Genomic DNA, 22,961 nt, shown 5'->3' on the forward strand with positions numbered 1-22,961 from the left:
GCTTTGGCATCTTTCAGTGTTTCTAAAAGCTTACTAATTAAGGATATGGGAATTTAAAATAATAATAATAAGCAGGTTGACATCAAGCGAAAAAGGAAAATTCCCAACATGTCCTGCTGTCCAGGAATAGACCATATGGCTGTATTTTGAAGAAGCTGGCTAAGATGAGGCTCTCAACATTACATCCAAGTCTAAGACGAGAGAAGGCATAGTATCTTTTGAAGTATAAATCTGCGCGATGTACATTGTTGCTAAGGAGTTGGGGGATGGTTTTTAACTTCCTTAACATAGCGACAAATTTATGGATTGCAGCCATGATACATGAAACTAATCATACTGATGCAAATAGCGAAAGTACATACAGCCATGGTCATGCGAGCTCGAGAAAATGTAGGAAATGTCGTCTGATAGTCAGACACCAATCAGAAAAATTCATCTCAATCGAACCTAATTAAATCAAGCCCATTTTATATTAACATTTTTCTTAACTGAATTTATGGAAGAGCACTCTTGTCTAAACCATAACCATTTTCTTCACTTGAACACTAAATATATACAGGCATTGAATTATGAGGGAAGAGCACCAAGTGCTTACATATGTTATATGATCGTTTGGAAGAACATCTTTTAACTTAGTAAACACTTTTTAATTTGGTAAATGACATACTACAAACTTGGACAGCAGCACAACTTCGTTGAGGATATCTGAAATGGCTCTAGACTTGGGTTGAACATTAACATCCCACAGGCCTCTCATAAGTTGGAGGTAAGGAGGGGCAGTTCTCATTCATGTGAGCATATGGTTCTATGGTGTTATACTGGGGCAATTCCATCCGATACTCACCAAGGATCTGGCAGAACTGGAGCCGACCATCTTCATCGCCGCACCAACTTGGCAGACGTGATTGGTTGTTCTCAAAGATTTTAAGCATATATGCATCACGAATCTGTGAGCAGTAGTAAAGCCATGTTACAGCAATTGTAAGGAGAGGAAAGATGCATCCACGTATACAGCAAGGCAGTTGATACTTACAGTGAACTCAGTTACTTGAATAGAGCTAGAAGCGGGACCAAAGATTCCTGCCTCTTTATACATTTCCAGGATAAAGGCAACACATGTTGTCGATTTCCCATCACTGTATACCCATTCATCTTGCTCTGGAATAGTAAGTAGTTGATCAAAGGTCAAGCCACGCTTTTCTGTTTCAGCAAGAATTCCAAGCAAGTCCAAATCCTGAAGTAAACCAAACAGATGAAAATGTAGTATCAGATGGGATCTTCAGAAAATTGCTAAAATGCTTCAGGGTAATAGTATACATGTGCTGTTAAATATTTATAAGCATAATTCAGATCATTCATTTTGTACTGAACAAAAATTAGAACTACTTCTTTCAAGTTTGATGACAACTCTGATTTAAGTGCTGATCTTCATTAACATCATAGCATACATGCATGTCTGAGATCTATAACCCACACAATAAGACATGAAAAGTCCAAAGAGCTACCATGCTACAGACCCAAAGAAATTCTCAGTACACGAATTTAGTTATTTGTATCCAACAGATGGGGTACATCTCCCAGCATTTCACTCTTTTCTAAGTCCCAGCTGACTTTTATCTTTAAAACTGAATTTAGTTTCCTTCCCATAAATTTATTTGATAACCACCAAAATTCTCTTCCCACATAAAAGGTTCCAGGCCTTTTTCAAATTTTGTCAAGGCCTATAAATCATCTGACATAGCAGTTTCCCTTCCTGCTTGCAGAAGAAATGGAAAAAGAGGTACACATCAAGCTAAGACTTAGAGTCAGTTTGGCAGTAATTATAGGAAGCACTTTTAGCCTAAAAAGTGTTTTTGAAAAAAAATTAAGTTTTTGGCAAAATTTAGAAAACACTTTTAAAAATCTGAAAAATTGTTTGTAGTGTTGGAAAATCACTTGTAGTGTTCTATGGAGAAACATTTGATAGGTGATTTTCCTAAAAACACTTCTAAAGAAAACATTTCAAGTATAAATACTGTCAAACGCACTTTTAATATCATCATATATTTCCCCTACTTTGCATCGCCCAGCACCCAGTATATTTAGGAGATAAGAGATTTCCTGATAGAGAATTTTGTGTACAAAAAACAATGGGCTTTAAAATGGTTAGGACAGTGCTAGAGGTAGCTTATAAATTGGTACAGTTCACCAAAATAGAGATTGAATTACATTCATCTTCCAACATCACCATTATATGATGCCTATATCTATCTAGAATATGTTTCCATGAAAGTAATTAAAGGACATCTTATAACATTTTAAAAACACTTCATCTACTCACTATATTTTTTAAAAGAACTTCCTATTTATTGAAATTTGCAGCTTATTAGGATTCTTGCTAATCAAATACTTGAATCATAATGTTTTCACTTCTTGGACTCATTAATAAGATAACATTAGAGAAAATCCAAGTGTTTTAAGATATATATTTTAACAATATTAATACTGAATTAATCCACTGAAACATTGAATTCAGAACACAAATACCTCGGTCTCAAGCCTCTTATTTAGAGCTTCATTCCACATATTTTCAGCATATGCTGGCTGCATTCTAGTCCACATAGACATGACAGAAATGACCTGAAAACATAGCTACATGTTAGAAAATTACATGCAAAATTTCAATATAGAAGTCTAACATCCGCAAGAAGTAAGGTCATTCAATGATGACCTTTCAGTTTTTCCCCTAAAAATACACTTCCCATTGTTATAATAAGTTCTTGACACTCATCCTATGTAAAATTTGGTATGCAGATAATTATTCTTGAAAGACTAAGTAGTGCATGCCACCATGTTCACACACACACAAAGATCTACAATGCAACATGCCAACAGCAATCACCACAATGAAACCAATGTGTCAGCAGTATTTCTCTTTCTATTTCAAAGATATTATTGATAATATTTGACTTTCAAGTTCACAAATAGTGAGATATCCGACTTCTATAAAGATTGCAGAGCAAGTAGGCAATACCAATCAGTTTTTCTCCTAGAGAGATACACTGCCCGTAGTTATGATAAGTTCTTAAAACTTGCCATATGAAAATTTTCTTATGCAGATAATTGTTCTCGAAAGACTTAGTGCATGGCTGCATGCCATCACTGTCCACACACACTCAAAAGAAAGATCTACAATGGAACATGCCAATAGTGATAACAATGAAACCAAAGTGTCAACAGTATTTCTCTTTTTATTTCAAAGGCCTTATTGATGATATTCAACTTTGTACTCCACAAATAGTGAGATATCCAACTTTCATAAAGATTACAGACAGACTATGCAATATCAAAAAGATTAAAAATTTACCCAATGACATCAATTAATTCTGGACATAAATGAAAGAACCTAACAATCTTTCCATGTTATCTTTGTATTTTCAATAGGCCAGCATATCTTTCATATTCATGATAGGCCTCCAGATTTTTCACAGTTTAATTATACATTAACAAAGAATTCTCAAACAGTTCCTGAAGGCGACGGTGGCATGGTTTGGCTTGGTGATTAAGAAGAAGAGGGATAGATTTAACAGAGCCAAAAGGGTTGGCAGTGTTGTTGTTTACAGGATTCGGCTCTCCTCAATTAAACTATCCCTAATTCCTTTCTAATGATGGAAACATGCCATGCCGGAATTTTTATATCCATCGTTAATGAGCAATCATCTCCTCCTTATTACGAGCCATGGATTCCAAAAATACCCTGATACAGCATGCATCGAACTTTGGAAGTACCATGTGGGGAATTTAGTCAGAAAGCATGATTGGTAGGGAGTTAAACCCAGGTAATCAAGGGTGAAGAGATTAACAACTCTCAGAAGTCGGAACCATACTCCATGATCTTGGGCAAACAAGACATGGCAAAACTATCTGAAAGTCACTTTGTAGAGTATGGTCAGCTTTGGGTGAAATTGCTTCCATATTATATAGTTTTGCAGGATTTTCAAACAAAGCTGGAATGAAATTTTATAGGTATTAAATTTTCCACCCTCTCTTAGATTGAAATAAGCACAGCCTAAAATACCTTTGCCACTAGTTTCTAACAGTAGATTGCCGAAGAAAAAGGAAATTTCTTTAGCAAGAAAACATCAGTGTTTGATTAGATTGCATAAGCTTCTTGCAGAAGCCAATTATAATGAAATATAACAAATTTTTACCAAAATGAATTCCTTGTGAAGATGTATACCAAGTGAGCATCAAGAGGAGGTGGATAGTTGTCTGCTATAGTATCAATCCAACTGAATATCATATTGTGATAACCATACGGCTTGCCTGCCATGCTCCGAGCATACTCCCATGCTGCAGTGGCATTAAATTTTGCACGCAAGTCTGGATGTAAGGGAAGCAAAGCTATTTGTGGGTTAGAGTTATCCTTAAGTGACAATTCCCACCATTCATCCCAGGGCATTACCACTATAATTTCTTCTCCCTGCAACACAATCAGGAGAATGATATTTAACATCTGCTATGATAAAATATTTGACAAAACTTGGCAAGAAACTTTCCATCTTGATGCCATGAAACCAATGAATAACTTTAATAAGAAATTAAGGGAACTACCACATGTGACACTAGAAATGGATACAACCGTACTAGAAATTCAAGTGAAATTATAAACGATACTGCTTTTGTGCATGTTGTCAATTTTCTTTTCTTCAATACATTACTGCTAGCATACCTTTTCGTTCTCGTGCCCCGACTCACCAACCCAAAGATTACCCTCTTCATCCTTCAAGCAAACTGCTGTATGACCAGCAAATGCACCTGTTACCCATTTTTCTAAGGTCTCAAATCCACCCCACCGACCACGTATCTTTGACACTGCTAAAAAGTCACCAGAATGCACATCCTCTGGATTGATGGTTACCCGCCAAGGCTGAGGACGTTTTTCAAATGTTGCACCCATGTGATTCTTCAGAAAATCTAAGTTGGCACTCTGACCCCAGGCCGTGTTAGAAAATAGAGGTAAGACGTCTATTAAAGAAAGCAAGGTCCCCAGCATCCCTGATGGCATGAGAAATACAGAGATGCCATGCTGCTTTACCTGCTCAATGGTCAGTGAGAGTTTCACTCTTATATGATGGAGTTGTCAAAAGAAAGGCCCAAACAAAACAAAACAATAACTCAAGCATACATATTCCAATTCTGCAGGTTCTTCCCATGATTCAATTTCTAATTTATGCTCTCGAGCAGAAAAGTAGTAGTCCCACGTAACACGATATGGTGTTGCAAAAACATATAGATCCATACAGGTCCAACTGTGAGCTTCAGCTGTCTGAGGAAGAGAACAAAAATGAGATTATCAACCTTGAAACTGTATCATAAAAAGAATATAAATATGAGACAAAGATTGAGAACTGGAGAAAAAATTATCCTCACAAAGTAACAGATACCTTAAAAGTCATGGATTAGTTTGCTAAGTTCTCATAACACTGCTATATCAATACATGAGAAGTAAACCCGGTTCTCACCTCCTAAAAATGTTCTGTTTTTTTTTATTTCTGTACTCCTTGTCCCAAGCCCACAATTTAATCCAAACCTATTTGGGTTCAACAACAAGATCTGCTCCACAATCCAAGCTATATGCACAGATCTTTAGTAAATTAGAAACTCAATAGTCAGTCATACCATATCCATAGTCCACAGTCAAATTTTCATATGTTACAGATCCTCCTTCCAATAGTTCAAGTGTAATATTTAACTCGTTTTTATCACGAATCTAATCCATTAAAATCCTCTTTTATTTATTTATTTGTTTGGCCTCTTATTGTTTATATTGGATCCTTTGTGAGAAAAGGTCAGTCACATGGATGGTGAGGTTCTGATTCGAGAGGAGATCAGAGCGGATTGAGAGGAAGAGCGTGTTGACATGACTGACAGTATTTCTTGCAAAGCAAGTCCTTCAAAGAACAAAATTTTTAGCCCTTCCAAATTGATGTAGGACAAATCTAGGATGGTTGTCTACAAGAAAAATAAAAACTAAAAAATAGGCAGCCAGGATTTCATTAGTTTAGGAGTAAGGAGAGGAATGAAGAACTAAAATTATGGCAACAAGGGAAAGAAAATAAAAGTGAGAAAAGAAAACAGGTAAAGAAGGAAAAATAGGAAACCTTAGATTTGCACTAAAGCCTTTTAGGAGTCTCACCTACAAGGAAAACAATGGAGGCCCATCATAAAAAATTATATAGTAGGCAGAAAATTGATATTATTCATCATATATACCCTGATTACATCAACTAGTCTTATTCATAGGCTATAGAAAAAACTTAATTTAGTCATTAAGTAGATTAAGTTTATTTGGTAAAATAACTTAATATCATAACTTAAAGTCAAAAATAACTTTAAGTATTAAATCAATGTTTAGTGAGAGTATTACACAACTACAACTCCACATCACAACTCATCTTTTATAATAAATATTTTTTATTTATTTTATACATCTACAATACATGTTTAACAAATAAATTTATGACTTAAGATTAGTCAAAATAGATATTAGTTAAAATTAATCAGAATAAATATGTTAATTTGATAATTTAGAATAATTTTTAAGTTAACTTTACCAAACAACCTTATTACTTAAAGTAAAAATAAAATAATAAGTTTTAAGTCAATAACTTAAGAATCATTTAACTTAAAGTTAAAAAAAGAGGTTAATTTAAGTCGGTAAGTAATAAATATTAAATTTTACCAAACACCCTCTTAATCTATATGGTTACTTATTAGAACTCCTAATTCTTTCCTAAAACTATTAAATTTTCTAAATAATAAGATTAAACAGAAATTAAAACATTCTTTTAAGATTAGAAGCTTAAAAATTCATAAAATAAAAAAATAAAAAATAAAACTTTTTGTAGAAAGGGTACCCTAGAAAGGATCCAAATAGAAACTTTTAGAAAAAGAGTTTCAAAAATTAGAAAATTAGATGTATAAAAACTTAATTTAAGTAGAAATTTCCAATTAAAAAACTTCCCGAAATGAGACTTAAATAACCAACTTTATTAATTATGACGTCAAAGAAACCAAAAATATCCATTTCTTGTCTTCATTTTCTTGAATGGACATTGAAGACTCATCCCTATTAATTCTCCTAACTTGGAGGAAACTTGATTTCAAGTTTCAGCAACTGAAATCTTCCAAAGCGCTCATCAAATTCATTGCCAATATAGGAGAGAATCCCAAGATTTCTTTAACTTGTGTCCAAATTCATGTTAAGGCAAGTACCAAACTTCCAAGGATTGTAAGGAAAGTTGACAGTTCCCCACAAGATTGTGTAATCAACAAGCTAGCAGCAAATCGCTTTCCACACTCGTCTTGTAAACTATCCAGCAGATGAATAAGATTCTTGAGTTCCTTAACTTCAAAGACATTCCAGCATTCCTTATCATACCATCAGAGGATTCTGCATTATTGCCCCAAACCATAACAACTTTTGTTTTGAAATTCAAGCATAGCTTCCCTATGATGGTAATGTTGGATATCATAGAAGGCTTGACCTATCCTAATTAGACAACAATTTGTTTTCAAATAAGATAGTCAAAGCCAAATCCAAAAGCACTTCTTTTAACTTTCCTGTAGGTAATTTTGGGACATGTTCTATTACATCTCTCGATTCTAGATTCATCATAGATGATCTTAGCTCTCAACTTTAAATTGCTTCTTAATAAGAGTATTTGATGGTTCTTATGATTCCAAAGATGTTGATTTCTTCTTGACTTGCTTAAATGGTGGAATTTCCTTCACTAGAAAAAGAGTCTTCTATGATCATTATGCACAAACATATAAGTGTCTTTGTAACCATCACAAAGGATCTTAGATCAAAAGGTCATGGTCTTTAAAGCATAATATGGATGAATTTCATTGGCAAAACATCACATCATTTTGATAACTCAAAATTATTACCAAAGCTAATCATTACTACACAATGAGAACTCACCAAAATAGAGGTGTCATCAATCCATGCTACCTGATAAGGGTTAGGATACTTCTTTATCTTTAGACAAAGCTTCTCAACGAAAACTTGTGAAGCAATATTTAAACTACTACCTCCATCAAAAATTATAGTGGATAGCCTCCCTTGGCAAGCAACATGAGTTTGAAAGATGGTAATACATCACCAATCCTCCTCTTCCTTTACCTTTAGTATAATCACCAATGGTTGCATTAAAAATTATAGCAATCAAGCACAATTGCATAAATTATTCCATTCCTCAACTAGCATGCACTTTCAAGCCAAGAGCTTTGCTTTATTACAAAAATTAATGTAGGCCAAACCTTTGATGGTTGTCTATATTCAAATAGGTCGACCAGGAATTCACTAATTCAAGTTAAGGAGAGGAATGAGAAATTAAAATTACGATAACCTGGAAAATAAAGAAAAAAGATAGGAAACTTTACAATCTCACTACAGTCTTCTTAAAGTCTCATTAGTATGAAGAAAAATTGGTATCTTTCATGATTCACTCCTTGATTACATCAAAGTGAACCTTAAAGACTCAAATGAACTATAGAAAAAGAAACCTAATTTGTAATAGGACTCATAATTCTTTCCTAAAACTACTAAATCTTCCAAATAATAAAATTTGACAGAAATGAGAAACTTTCTTTTAAGAATTAGAAGCTTAAAAATTTATAAAAACTGAGTAATAAGGGTTCCTAATAAAGAATACATTCTAGATTCCAAAAATGACAAACATAAACATTTTGAAAACAAGACCTTGAGAAACTACTAAATTTAGAAATATAAAAACTTCCTTTCAGGTGAAATTTCTAATTAAAAAACTTCTCATGTTCCAAATAAAACTCAAATAACCAACTACTTACAACATTCCTTTTTTTTATGGGTAAAAAATCAATTGTATTAATAGCACCTAAGGAGGTCTAAAAAGGTATATATGATGCATACAAAGATGTCAACTACTTACCACTTATGACGTTAAAGAAACTAAAAATCTGCAAAATTTTTCTTTTTTCTTTTCATTTTCTTAAAGCCTCATTTCCTCATCACAAATGTTGGTCATTCAAACCTATTTATAAGGAATTTTTATATAAGAACCAACTTCATAGAATAGAACAGTTAATCAGAAGTCTACATGTACATTCAAATAATATGTGGTAAGAGCTAGACCTATCCAACTAAGTAGCCTCCTTTCCTGTCAATCTAATAGAGGCTTAGCAATATTTAGGTTACTCTTACACCAATAGCCTCCAACTTTAGCCACAAAATAGACCCTTCAACCATTCCATATACTTGATGATGGAGCAAGCCAAACCCACCACCAAGGTGCACTAAGCACAACTGAGCTCTTTGAGCCTTGTTCCCAACTTAGGCACACATGAAGCATTTTAGCATTATACTACCATGCATCTTCAAAGGAAGTATATCTAATATTCAATTTGATGATACCAAGCCCATGCAACTTCCCTCGAGAATGGATTAATAATTTCAACATACAAAGGTGAGGAAGTGATAGGTAATCACCCACCCTAGCATATTAAGGATGATCCCTCCTTTCATCCACAATACTAAGTGAATCCTTCCACCCTAAGATGGGTAGGAGACTTCTCTCAACATTCGCCACAAGCATGTATCTACAAGAGGGTAGACAAAGCACAATAAAGAAGTAGAGGTCCACCCTTCAAGAAACCCATATGGAAGAAAAGCAACAAGGAATGCAACTTAAGGGCTCTATGCAGAGGAAACACATTAGTTCTATGAATGAGAGATATATTTACATATTTATCCCCATACACACCACAATGGACAAATGGGGTATCATGAATGCTAATGGCAACACGAAATTCAGTTATCAGCATACATGAACATAATCTTCCTTGCAAAAGAAAGATAAAATCACATACACATGCAAGGAATACAAAATAAAAAAACATAACCAAGAAGGAATGTAAAAAGAGCACTAGAAATTTATATATATATATATATATATATATATATATTTTATAACCGAGAAACCTTCCATGGTCAAGCCCTTAGACTCTCCATGTGGACCTAACCCTCAAGATTTGAACCGCCCTGTAAAAACCAACACTGGATAAATTCAAGGTATCATCAGTGGCAGGATTCGAACCCAGGACCATGTGTCACTTATTGGGACCACACTTCCCAATGTTGGCCCTAACCAACTAGGCTACCCTAGCAGGTAAGTAAAATATAGCATATATTGAAAAGCGCTAACTGAAAGGCACAGCAACGTACACACTAGAAATTTATAAATATTACAAAAAGAAAAATAAAAACAAATAAAAACCTTTTAAACCAAGCCTCCACTTTGATTCCACTCCATCTCCTTCCCAAGATCCCCACTTCCACTAAGAACTAGATACAAGTATATATAACTACAAAGAGGTCCCACTATCATTAATGGGGCTTCACCTTTTAAACTGTATGGTTGGACACTCGAACCATTAATTGATCTAAACAAGTTTCAAATGGGTAAAGCCAATTTTCACATAATTATTTAACAAACAAAATCACATGTAGAAGTACAAAATTATGTTTATTACTTAAATTAAAGAAAAGATCAGATTTAACAACAGAAAAAAATATTTATTGCTTGCATAATGTAAAATTATAATTTTCTTGTGGGAAATGCTTCTAAAACATATGGAAGACAAGCATCCTAATTATTCATTTTGACACACTTTTTCATCATTTTTCTCTTTAAATTTCCTAGTTCTCTAACCCATTTTTCCACGTTCTGCTCTCTTTCTTTATTCATTCACTTTCTCATCAGGTTTCCCTTTAAATTGCCTAATACTCCAACCTATTTCATATCTTTTCTTGTTGGAAAGCATTTCAAATTCCTAATATTGTAAAAAATATTTCCAATATTTGTATATCGTTGTAATACTATATTTCATTATAGAATAAGGGAAGTAATTAGGAATATTCCTATAAATATTATAATTCATGAGGGAAAAAAATTATAAGACGGAGATAGATTTGTGAAGATTATACTTAACAAATAGAAATAGGAGGAAGAATTGGAGACACCTAGCGAAGTGAGGGGCCGGTTCAAAGTGTAAATACAAGGAGTGGGAAAACATAGAATCTTTCATAATCCAATAGTTGTATTTGATTTCCATCTTTTGCAATATTCTCTTTAGTATAGTGGAATGGTATCTCTCATCCGTAGATGTAAGCATGATAGGCCAAACCAAGTTAAAACCTCATGTACCTTTATAAATAGATTATTTTATCTTTGTGTTCTTACACTAACATGTTTGCATTGAATCTTACATTGACACAACATTTCTTTTACTATCTAATCCCCAAATCATGTTAAGCAGCTAATTTGACCCAAAAGATGAGTTGTTAAGTCATGACATAGGCTAAAACCTTGTCCCTCCGCCTAACAGGCAGCTTTATTTTGGCCTGCGTGTGGTCATAATAGAGGAAATAAAAAATGTAGTGAAGCTCAAACGATTGATATCCTGAGAATCAAAGCCTTGATACCAAGAAAAAGAAGACATTTAAGGTAAATTCCCTTCCATTATTTGGGATTGTTTTGCCATTGAAGAGATTGAAATTATGGGAAAGATATTTGGAGAGATTTTCTCTCATTAAAATTTAAAAGGTATAGGAGAAGAAATTCTAGAAAAGATATTTGGAGAGACTTTCTTTCATGACAACCTAAAATGTACCTTCATTACAGCCCAATATTAGAGATTTTATCCTATTTAAAGCATCTATAAAGATTAGAGAATCTTTTGACTTCATCAACTAAGAAATTCAGCCAGCTTAACACACTAAAATCAGTTTCATCAGATAAACTTGTACTCGAATCAGTTCGAAATTGGCTAATTTACATGTGTTCCTTTTGTTGTCACCCTACAATCGTGATAAGCGATCACAAGGTTAAAATTGGAAACGAAGTACCAAGTCACCCAAATTAAACTACAATTCACGAACTAAAATACAGAGTCATGAACTAATTACGGTGATAATAAAGGGCAGAGCTCAAACCGTGAGATAAAGAACGCCACCACCCAGACCTCTGTCGCCGCTGGTAAACTGGAGCCGAGCTTGGTTGCCGTAAAAACAAGCACCTTTCCACTCAATAGAGCCATTGCCGGGAGTCACCGATCCAACAAAAGCCGGCAACAAATCAACGGCACTATGAAGATTATTAAGGACTGGCCAGGAAATCTGACGTGGAAGAGCGGGAAGCACATCCTTAACTCTGAAAGGAACCTTGAAGGCATGGCCATGATCGAAACCAAATCCTAACCCTAGAATGCACAGAAACCCTAAGAAAGAGAAGAGAGACATGGTGGTATACTGTGTTTGCAACGCAGGGGTTGCAATTGGGAAGGAATGAAACCCTAGGTTGAGAGAGTCATGGATGGGGGCGGTCTTTGATCCATGAGAAAGGGGCTACTTTGACTTTGTTCGATAGCAAAGACTTCTTTGATGTTGGTGGCAACCAACGATCAGACTCTCACCCCTTTCCTCTTTTCTTTTTTTGTTTTTTTGTTTTTTTTTTTTTCACATTTACAGGTTTCTTTCTCCCGGTTAGTTTGTTGGATAACGTCTATCATTATATAGTTTTCAAAATCTTTCCACTGTTCTTATCCCATCTCTCAAAGTCTCAATACCAAAAATAATTTATTTAATTTTTTATCTTTATTTTCACGCAATATATAAATATTTTATCAATAATTTTTTATCCAAAAACAAATTTCTTCTTGGGCTTACTTTATAAGTACTCACTCTCAACCATGTAAAAATTATTTGTTTTTACCCCAAGATATCATCACGACTTTAAAACATGTTTATAAAATATTTGATACCATTTTATAACGACTCACACCCAATCATGTAGATGTCTTCCGCTTTGGTCCTAAAAGAGTCCTCACGATTTTAAAATATATCTACATAGTTAAAAGAAGTTCATAATTATATAGTATTATAAACATTTTCCTCTATCCAATATGAGATAAAAAGAAGCTCATAATTTATAACATCATAAAATTTTTCCCTTATCCAATATGAGATATCAAAAATACCCTCATGCAAACATAGTATCTTTATTGTTTCTCACAAGATTACAAGATCAAACTGATAAATACCCTTTACAAGGTCTAACAAATCCATGTCAGATCTGCACCTAATCGTATAGATATCATCCGCTCTGACCCTAAAGGGACTCTCACAATTTTAAAACATTTTTACATAATTAAAAAGAACTGATACTTATATAGCGTCATAAACTTTTTCTCATATCAGATGTGGAACATCACGTACTTAGTTGAAGATGATAAATTTTGTAATTTTTTTAGTTAATTCTATTAAAATTTAAGTGCTCATTTAGATACAACTTCCATATTTTTTGTTTCCAAAATAAAAAAATAATAAGAATTTTTATATGAGATGTAAGAATTTTTATAGACTTGCTTTTAAAGTAATAATTTTAAAAACTATTTAAAAATTTTAGATATAAAAAAATTGTTATCTCTAATTTTAAAATTTTTATTTTAAAAATAAAAATATGAAATCTTTCTCACCAAAAAGGGGGAAGAAAGAAATGGCCGTATGATAAATTTATGGAATTTAGCGATTTTAGGAGGGAAAAAAAAAAAAGCATTATTAGTACGGAGTCTCATAGAGCTTAAGAGCATTCAACAACGTGTGACCTTAAAACCTGTCATGTACAATGATATGATTAATATATCCGTGGGTCCTAAGACAAGTCGTCTTATCAACTATTCAACTAAATATTTAAAAAACCTTTTTGAAATACAAACATTAAACGTTAAAAGTAACGTAACGTATATGACTTTTAAAAGTATGTGAATAGAATTCTCAGTCGTTTACGTTACATTTTCAAATGTTAGTTGTTCACATTGCTTTTCTTGTAAAATATGTTGACTAATTCCTTTTTAAGAATATATTTTTCTTTAAATAAAAGTAGATTTAAAATGTAATTATCAAATAAAAATTCAAACATGGAACAATGACAATAACTCTTTTTCTTTATTTGTTTTCTATTGCTATCCTCTTAACCGGATCTTAAAAAACAATGTTTGAACAAATATAGCTTTCAAAAGTATTTGGGTCCATGCTTTTCCTTAAACACGTAGTGAGAGAAGTAGATCTTTTTGTAATTATTTTTTTAAAATTTCTTAATAATCCTTTTTTGTAATAAAAATATTTTAAAATACACTTTTTAAACACAAAATTTAATCAATCTCATGCATTAGTAATTTTCTTTTTTTTTTTACGACATATTTGGGGTAGTTTTACTTTTTTAGTTTTGCTAAGAAGCTCAAGTTATAACTAAAATCATAATTTTTCAAAGGGTAATAGTAGTATTGAAACATGAGATGAATTCTATATAAAAGGGATTTATATAGATTTTTAGTGGGCTTAAGTTGCTAGAAACCCTGGATTTTTCCATTCCCTAGCCTTGGATAGAATAGGTACATGCTAACTACCCTAGGCCTTTAGAGCCTATGCAATGGAAGTGAAGAATAGCATTTTTAACTTTCTAGGATCTAAAGAAAATGCATTAGAAAACTTTACCTATGATTTGCACGTTCTCAAATCAATTCTGCTCAGTGAAGATGAAGCTTGAAGTATTCAGAAGTTTTATACACCCAATATCTTCTGCCCGATGACTCCTACCACGATCTTAGAACTTCAAAGTGTGGGCTTTGAAAGAAAGGAATCCTAGGTTGTCTTTCTCTTTCTCTAAAAGTGGAAAATGACTCTCACACCAAAAGATTATAGAAACTAACTTCTAAGGGGGTATTTATAGGGTTCCCCTATTGGGCTTAAGTGACTTGAGTTCACCAAGGCTTGAGTCACTTAATTTAGCATAACTTAGAGAATTTGTTTACTATCCCCTATGCAATATCGTGTAATTATCAAAATGCCCTTATATACAATAGTAAACCTAGAGTCAATCCAATCCTTATAAACCATCTCATTATAGTATATGAGCCTAAAACAGGGACCTAGGACCCACAAAAGTATTGACTCCCCTAGAATCCAATTTTGACGTTGACTCAATACTCCACTAAACTTTTCGTCATAATTCATCGTAGATCATGTCCAATATGCATTTAGTGCACTCACCATGGGAAAACCACCTCGACAACCAAGATAAGTCATCTCTCCAATTAGAAGATAGTGCACTAGAGTCTTAGATGGATTACCCGAATTTATGAATCTATTGTGGACAACTTGTCACTCTATAAGGAACTCATGACTTAAATATTGTGTGCAACTCCTAATGCACCTAAGTCATATACAATGCAAATAAGGTGGGGCGTGTATGCTTAAATAACTAATTAATGCAAAGGTATAATAAATGGGAAATCAAGAAACATAAATAAATAAATAAATTTATAAATGAATATTTATCTGTTAAATCATGTCATGCTTTCAAGGGCTCAATCTCAACAAACTCCCACTAGCCCTAAAGAATGTTGGGAACACATCTGACACCTAAGCTATATGACCATCAAAGACTCTAGTGGACAATGTCTTTTTGAAGTGATCCACCAGGTTCTATGCAGAAGTAATCTTCTTCACAATCACATCTCCTTTCAATACTATTTCTCATATCAAGTGATACTTCTACTCAATGTGCTTAAACTTCTGGTGGTTCCTTGGTCCTTTAGATTTTGTCATTGTTCTATTGTTATCACAAAATAGTACTAAGGGTGATACTACCAAGGCACTACCCCAAGTCCCAACAGGAACTTTCGAAGCTAAACAACTTTATTTTTTGCTTTAGAAGCAATAACATACTCGGCTTCCATAGAGAAGTCAAGAATATAAGAATGTTTCATATTTCTCTAGCTAATAGCCTCACTGTCTAGATGAACACAAAATCGAAGGTAAACTTGCAAAAGTCTATATCAAACTAAAACTATAAATCTGTACACCTAAAACGTAACAACTCATCACAAATATACATTAACATGTAATCCCTTGTTCTCCAAAGATACTTGAGTATGTGTTTGACCATCACCCAATGCTCTATGCTTGGATTGGACTGATATCTACTCATCATCCCTATAATAAATCAAATATTTGATTTAGTATATATCATCACATATATAAGGCTACCTACTATTGAAGCATAGGGTATTGCCTTCATGCAAACTTTCTCCATAGTCATCTTAGGACACTGATCCTAAGAAAAAGACACTCCGTGCTTAAAGGGTAGCAGACCCTTCTTTGAGTCCTATATCACATATTTGACCAACAGCTTATTAATATAGGTGGCTTGAGACAACACAATCTTCCTCTTCTTGAGATCTCGAAGAACCTTTATCCTAAGAATATATTGTGTCTTACTCAAATATTTTATCTAGAACTGAGTAGATAGTCAGATTTTAACTGATAACAATAACTCTACATCATTCTCAATGAGTAAAATGTCATCAACGTACAAGACCAAAAACACTACTATGTTTCCTTTTTTGTACACATAAGATTCATCCTCGTTTTGATCAAAATCAAGAGTCTTGATAACCTGATCAAACACCTATTCCATGAACGAGATGTTTGCTTTAATCCACAAATGGCTTTATGCAACTTGCACACAAGGTGCTCTTGGGTCATTGCTATGAATTTGTCCAGTTGCATCATATAGATGTTTTCTTCAAGATCATCATTCAAGAACATTGTCTTAACATCCATTTTTCATAACTCATAATTGAGATGTGTCGCAATGGATAATAGTATTCTAATGGATTTAATCATGGCTACTGGTGAGAAGATCTCCTCATAGTCAAAACCAAGTTTCTAACTATAACCCTTTACTACTAGCCTAGCTTTATATGTCTTAACATTTCCATTTACCTCTTTCTTCCTCTTGTAGACCCACTTACACTCTATGGGTTTTATCCCTTCAAGTCCTTCTATAAGATCCCAAGCTCCGTTAGAATACATAGATTCTAACTCTACCTTCTTAGCTCCTTACCATAGAATAGCATCATCATTATCCATTGCTTCATCATAATTTGTAAGATTGGTCTCATGTTCCTCTGTGTTCCTCTGGAATTATCTTGAGAAAGTCTATAAAATACATGAACTTACTTGGTTGTATAACAACTCTCCCACTACAACGAAGCACTACTATACTAGAACTAACTGGAATGGTAGGTATAGGAACCTTTGGATCCATAGTCCTCTATGTTAACGCAAAAGTGTCTTTAAGTGCCCTCTAATATGTATCACGTTTTGCCCTATTACTAATCATATAGTCATATTTTAGAAATCTAGCATTTGTATTAACAAACACCTTCTAATCAACCTGACTATAAAAGTAATGCCCTCTAGTTCCTTTTGGATTGCCTGCAAACTAACATGCCTTAAAGTTTACTTCCAATTTATCTACCTTTAATTTTAGCACATGTGCTAAGCACCCTCAAAAGTGAATATTTTGAAAATTAGGCTTGAAAACTTTTCACATCTCTCTAGGAATTTAAGGTACCAACATGGAAGACACTAGGTTGAGAATGTACCTTACAGTTTCTAAGGCATATCCCCAAATTGATACAAGAAGTGATGAGAAGCTTATCATAGATCTCACCATGTCGATTAATGTTCAATTTCTTCTTTTCATTACTTCATTTTGCTATAAAGTTCTAGGTGCTCTCAATTGGAATAAAATCTCATGCTAATTGAGGAAAAAATTAAACTTAGTAGACATGTACTCACCACCTTGATCATATCAAAGTGCCTTAATACGTTTACCAAATTGGTTTTCTATTTCTGCCTTAAATTCAATAAATTTGTCCAAGGCATCAAATTTCCTATGCATCAAACAAACATATCTGAACCTAGAATAATCATATGTAAATGTGATGAAGTACTCATACCTTCCCCGTGCATGGACAATGAAAGGTCCGCACACATTAATAGCACTAACTCCAAACACTCTTTGGCTCTAAATCCTTTAATAGTAAAGGGTCATTTGGTCATTTCACTTTCTATATAGGATTCACATACTAAAAGATCTTCTAGAATCAAATGAGGTAATATTCTAAACTCAACCAGTATTTGGATCTTGTTTAGATTAATATGACCTAGGCGTAAGTGCCAAAGTTATGTTTGATTAATGTTAGATTTTTTCCTTTTACGTGAGATATGATAATTCTCATTACTTGGAAAAACAAATAATGGAGTCACACAATAAAGACTATCTATCAATTATTTTGAGCATATAAACAAATCATTCATCTTAATGAAAACATGTTTATTATTAAAAACCAATGAATAATTTTGTTTACATAAACTAGAAACTAAAATCAAATTCTTCCTAAAGTAAAAAAAAAAAAAAACATAAAGATAATTTTTTAACTCTAGAAGGCAACTATCATCTAATATAAGGGCAATATCTCTCACTTTTTGCACAATAACTCTTACTTCAAAAGCTAATGTTAGATACATATCCCCATTATTCAACCTTCTCCTTAGTTGAAGTCCTTATAAAGAATTACATACATGATTAGTGGCTCCAGAATCTATCCACCAAGAATTAGTGGAATCTAACATTAAAAATGATTTAACTAAAAGAGAATGATGCATACTTGACTCTCTTTCAAGGAATTTAAGGCGTTCTTTTTTTAAGTGGTCTTTTTTACCACAAGGGAGACACTTATCTTGACTTTTGTTCTTTCTCTGCTTCTCTTTGCCCTTAAACTTTGTTGAAATTGAGCCCTTAAAAGTAAGACATGATATAACAAAGTTAGACTTAACTATCATCTTGTTATCTCTTTCACGTAATGACATTGATTTAAGAATTTAGTTCATATATCTTACATTGTACATAATTTAGATGCATTAGGAGTTGCATAGAGGATACAAGTCATAGGTTCCTTATAAATAGATAAGTTGTCCACAATCAGTTCCTAGATTTAGGCAATCCAATAGAGATTGTAGTGCACCACTTCCTAATTAGAAAGAGACTTATCTTGGCCATCAAGATGAGTTTCCTATGGTGAGTGCACTAGTGTATGTGGTGTATACTAGACAGGACCTATGGTAAATCATGACATAAGGTTATTGCCTGTCATGATTCACTAAGATACTATATCGCATGGATTCTTAATCTTGAGAGGATATTGAGTTTATGTTGAAATCAACAAGAGACTTTGACCTATGGGTGAGACCCTAAAGTGATCATATATCCCTATGGATTTGGTCATCATTGATGGAGGCTAGTGGAAACAAGTATTCTTAATAGAGGCCCCATGATATCTCATGAGATTAAAATAGTATGTTCTCTTGAGTGATCCAAATGACATGTGATCATGAAATATATAACTGCAATAATGTCTTCAGTGGAATTTAACATATGCTCCTTGAAGTTAGAGTATGTCAATTGAGCACATAATAATTTGGATCTGTAACTCAAGGATCAGAGAGGTAATCTTAATAGGTGATAGTACTACATTGTTAGATTATGGACACCAGTTCATGGGAGGTCTACATGTAGTGGATAGTAGGTCACAAACCCGAATTTTGTCTCGTTGTTATTTACATAGGGTACTAGAGTGCAATTGATTATCTATAGTGGGATGTTGAAATAACTTCGTAATTGGATTTTGAGGGAGCTATTGGCATCTTAGATCTAAGCAACAAAAACAATACCAATTTTTACGAAAAATTGATCTTTAGGGTTAAAGTATCAACTTTTAAATTTGGATATTCCCAAACCTTAAATCCAAGTGTTGATTTTACACTAAATAATAATAAATAAATAAATAAATAAATAAATAAATACATAAATAGGTATAGTATTAGTCAAATGTGTACACAAACTCTTATTAAATTTGAGAAAAAAGTTTTTGGTTTATGAGAAGGCAATCTAAATAAGGAATTCGATTATAAAGCATAGTAATTAAAAATTATTCCAAATGAGGCTTAAATGTAATTTAAAACGTTATTCCAAGTAGACCCAAAGAAAATATAAATATCAAAATAAACAATTGACTCCTACATAAATCAAAATAAAGCTTTTTCAAAAGGTAATACAATGTACAAGAACTCTTACTAAGTTTAAAAAAGAGTTTTTGTTTCATAGAAAGTAAACTAAACACAATCTACTACTATTGAACTTAGAAATTAAACATTATCCCCAATGGGGCTTAAATATAAATGTTAAGACATTTTAAATATAATTAGCAAATGTGTGTATGGGTCAAAATAAGACTTTTATGAAAAGTAATGCAAATAAGTCTAGAATTAGTCAAATGTTTACAAAACCTCTTATTAATTTTTTATTTTTTATTTTCAAAAGTTACCCATGGAAAGACAAAGAAGGATCTCATCCACTTTTTAAAAATCAAATTCATTTTTAAATAGTACGGGTAAGAGGATCCCACTTTTAAAACATCAAATTCATTCCCAACTACATCAAAATATTTTTTGAATTATGTGCACTATGATATGACTATTAGGACAGTCCTTGAAAGTATGACATATTATAAAAAAATAAAGTATCATCGATAAATTTATTTATTATGATTGTAATTATCTTTTCTATCTTTGTTTGCATTAATTACTATTTGAGTATTCACGTTAACATTATTTGCATTGTACATGACTTTGATATATTAAGAGTTACATAAAAGATCTAAGCTATGGGTTTCTTGTACGATTGTAAATGGTTTACAATCGGTTCATAGATTTGGCCAATCCATCTAAGACCATAGTGTTCTTTCTTTTAATTGAAGGAATGTTTTGTCTTGTTCATTAGGATGGTTTTCTCATAGTGAGTGCCCTAGTGTGTATAATTACACATAAGGTATGACCTATAATGAATCATGACATTAGCTATCGGATAGTTATGATTCACCAAGCTACTATGTTACATGTGTTGGGAATTACTGAATTACTTTATTTCCACCCTAGATTGATTAAGGTGCATGCAAAAGATTCTTAAAGCTCTCTAAATCTAACAAGAGGAAGTATTTAAGCATTGAAACTTAGATTTAAAGGGTTTAGTATGTTTTACATGAGATGTGGATATTCTCATATCAAATCATGTTGATAACGATGTGTTGTATGCATCTAGATCTCAATAACCCTAGATCCGCCATCACGATGTCTCTTTCTCCTTGAATCTAAGCATTAAGTGTTAGGAAACTTGGATTACTCCATTCCTTGACCCTGGATCGAATAGGGGGCATGCAAACTACCTTAGGCTTCTTTAGAAACTACTCTAGTGTAAACATTAGCAATAAAAACCAAATAGAATAATAACCTAAAGAAGTAGAAAACATACTTAGATTTGGATTTTCTCAAATCAAATTTATGCGATGAAGAACAAATCTTAAGTAGTCGAAGATCTTGTTTGCCCGATCTCTCATCACATGTAACTAGGCACAAGAAAAGTGTGGGTTTCTCTCTCTAGAGGGTGGCTAGTGTTTCTCTATCGAGGCTTTGTTTGTAAAATGATAGGCAAAACTAAAACTCTAACCCCTAATAGGGGTATTTATAGGGCTTCCTATGGACTTACGTCACTTAAGTCCAAATTGGGTTTGGGTCATCTAACCTAGTTTACTTAGTTTATAATTATTTAATTAGGCTTAATAAACTCCTATTAATTAATTAGCTCATACTAGAAATACAATTCATAATTATTTATCAAAATGCCATTCTACACACCTATGAACCAGAAACTCAAATCCCTCAAAATTAATGTGTTTCCATGTTGTAAGAGCTTGAGTATGGACCATTGGGACCCATAGGAAAATATTAGCTCTCTCATAATCCAATTCTAAAGTTGATTCAACACTCCACTAAAGATAATCATCTTTGCAACCTTGTTTACTATCCTTCTATGCAACATTGCATAATTACCAAAACGTTGTTATGCACAAAAGTAAACCTAGAGCTAGTCTAATCTTCATAAATTGTGTCATCATGATATATAAGCTCAGAGAAGGGACCACTAAGACCTATAGGAGTAGTGGATCCCTTAGAATCCAATTTTGAAGTTGATTCAACATCCTACTATAAAGAATTAATTGCACTCTAGTACCTTATGTAAATAACAATGGTATGAAGCTCGAGTCTGTGTCATATTATCCATTGCATGCAAACTTCCCATGAACTGGTATTCATAATCTAACAAGATATTTATAATCTAACAAGGTAATGTTATCACCAATCAAGATTACCTCTCTAATCTTTTAGTTATATTTTCAATCTTAATGAATTAAAGTATGTCAATTGATCACATATAGGAGGATCTGTAACTTAAGAATTGAAAATGTAATCTTGATGGGTTGATATCACTACCTTGTTAGATTATGAACATTAATTCATAAATGAATAGTAGGTCATAGACTTTAGCTTTAGTTCATTGTAATTTCATAGGATATTGGAGTGTAGTTGACTTTCTTTAGTGGGGTATTGAGTTAACATCATAATTGGATTTTAAGGGAGGTAGTATTTTCCTATGGGCCCCAATGGTCCCTACTCGAGCTCTAGGTTCATGGTGACACATTTTATTTAAGGGATTTAGATTTCAAATTAATAAGTGTGCTTAAGGTTGTTTTAGTAAAAGCTCAAGGTTGAATTAGGTCTTATGAATCCTCTTTTTAAACTGGGCTAATTAATTAATTGGAACTTAATAGGACTAATTAATTAATTTGGACCTAGGTGGGCTAGATTAAGTAGTCCAAACCTAATTTGGGCTCAAATTACTTAAGCCAACAAAAAGCCTTATAAATACCCCCTTAAAAGTTAAGGTTTCAAACTTTTGTCTATCATCTTCCAAAGAGCCTCTAGAAAGAAACCCTAGCCACCCTAATAAGAAAGAGAGAAGTTCACTTTTTTTTTTGTGTCAGGGTTCATAGAGAGACAAATTAGGTTGAAGACCTTTGAGTAGACAAGTTCTATAATGACTATCGTAGTTTCGACATCTTCATTGCACGAG

The 22,961-nt window shown here is 33.1% G+C and overlaps 1 protein-coding gene across 1 annotated transcript; it reads right to left on the reverse strand.

Annotated features, from left to right (window-relative positions):
- Positions 1–510: 510 nt before the first annotated feature.
- LOC100251867 (uncharacterized) lies at positions 511–12,594 on the reverse strand. The gene is made up of 7 exons (XM_002270546.4): positions 12,020–12,594; positions 5,168–5,308; positions 4,712–5,077; positions 4,220–4,462; positions 2,527–2,619; positions 1,034–1,234; positions 511–947 (listed from the first exon to the last, which is right to left on the reverse strand). Exons 1-7 carry the CDS (start codon positions 12,323–12,325, stop codon positions 735–737), a joined length of 1,563 nt encoding a protein of 520 aa, XP_002270582.1. The 5' UTR covers positions 12,326–12,594; the 3' UTR covers positions 511–734.
- Positions 12,595–22,961: the final 10,367 nt, after the last annotated feature.

Source organism: Vitis vinifera, chromosome 1, assembly GCF_030704535.1.
Source record: "Vitis vinifera cultivar Pinot Noir 40024 chromosome 1, ASM3070453v1".
NCBI lineage: Eukaryota > Viridiplantae > Streptophyta > Magnoliopsida > Vitales > Vitaceae > Vitis > Vitis vinifera.

Bases quoted from the DNA above. Each gene is read 5' to 3' on its own strand.
- LOC100251867 (XM_002270546.4), bottom strand. From the start codon at position 12,325: ATGTCTCTCTTCTCTTTCTTAGGGTTTCTGTGCATTCTAGGGTTAGGA. The intron at 5,078-5,167 runs GTATGCTTGAGT...ACCATTGAGCAG, and splicing joins AACCTGCAGAATTGGAATAT to GTAAAGCAGCATGGCATCTC. The intron at 4,463-4,711 runs GTATGCTAGCAG...ATTGTGTTGCAG, and splicing joins CGGGGCACGAGAACGAAAAG to GGAGAAGAAATTATAGTGGT.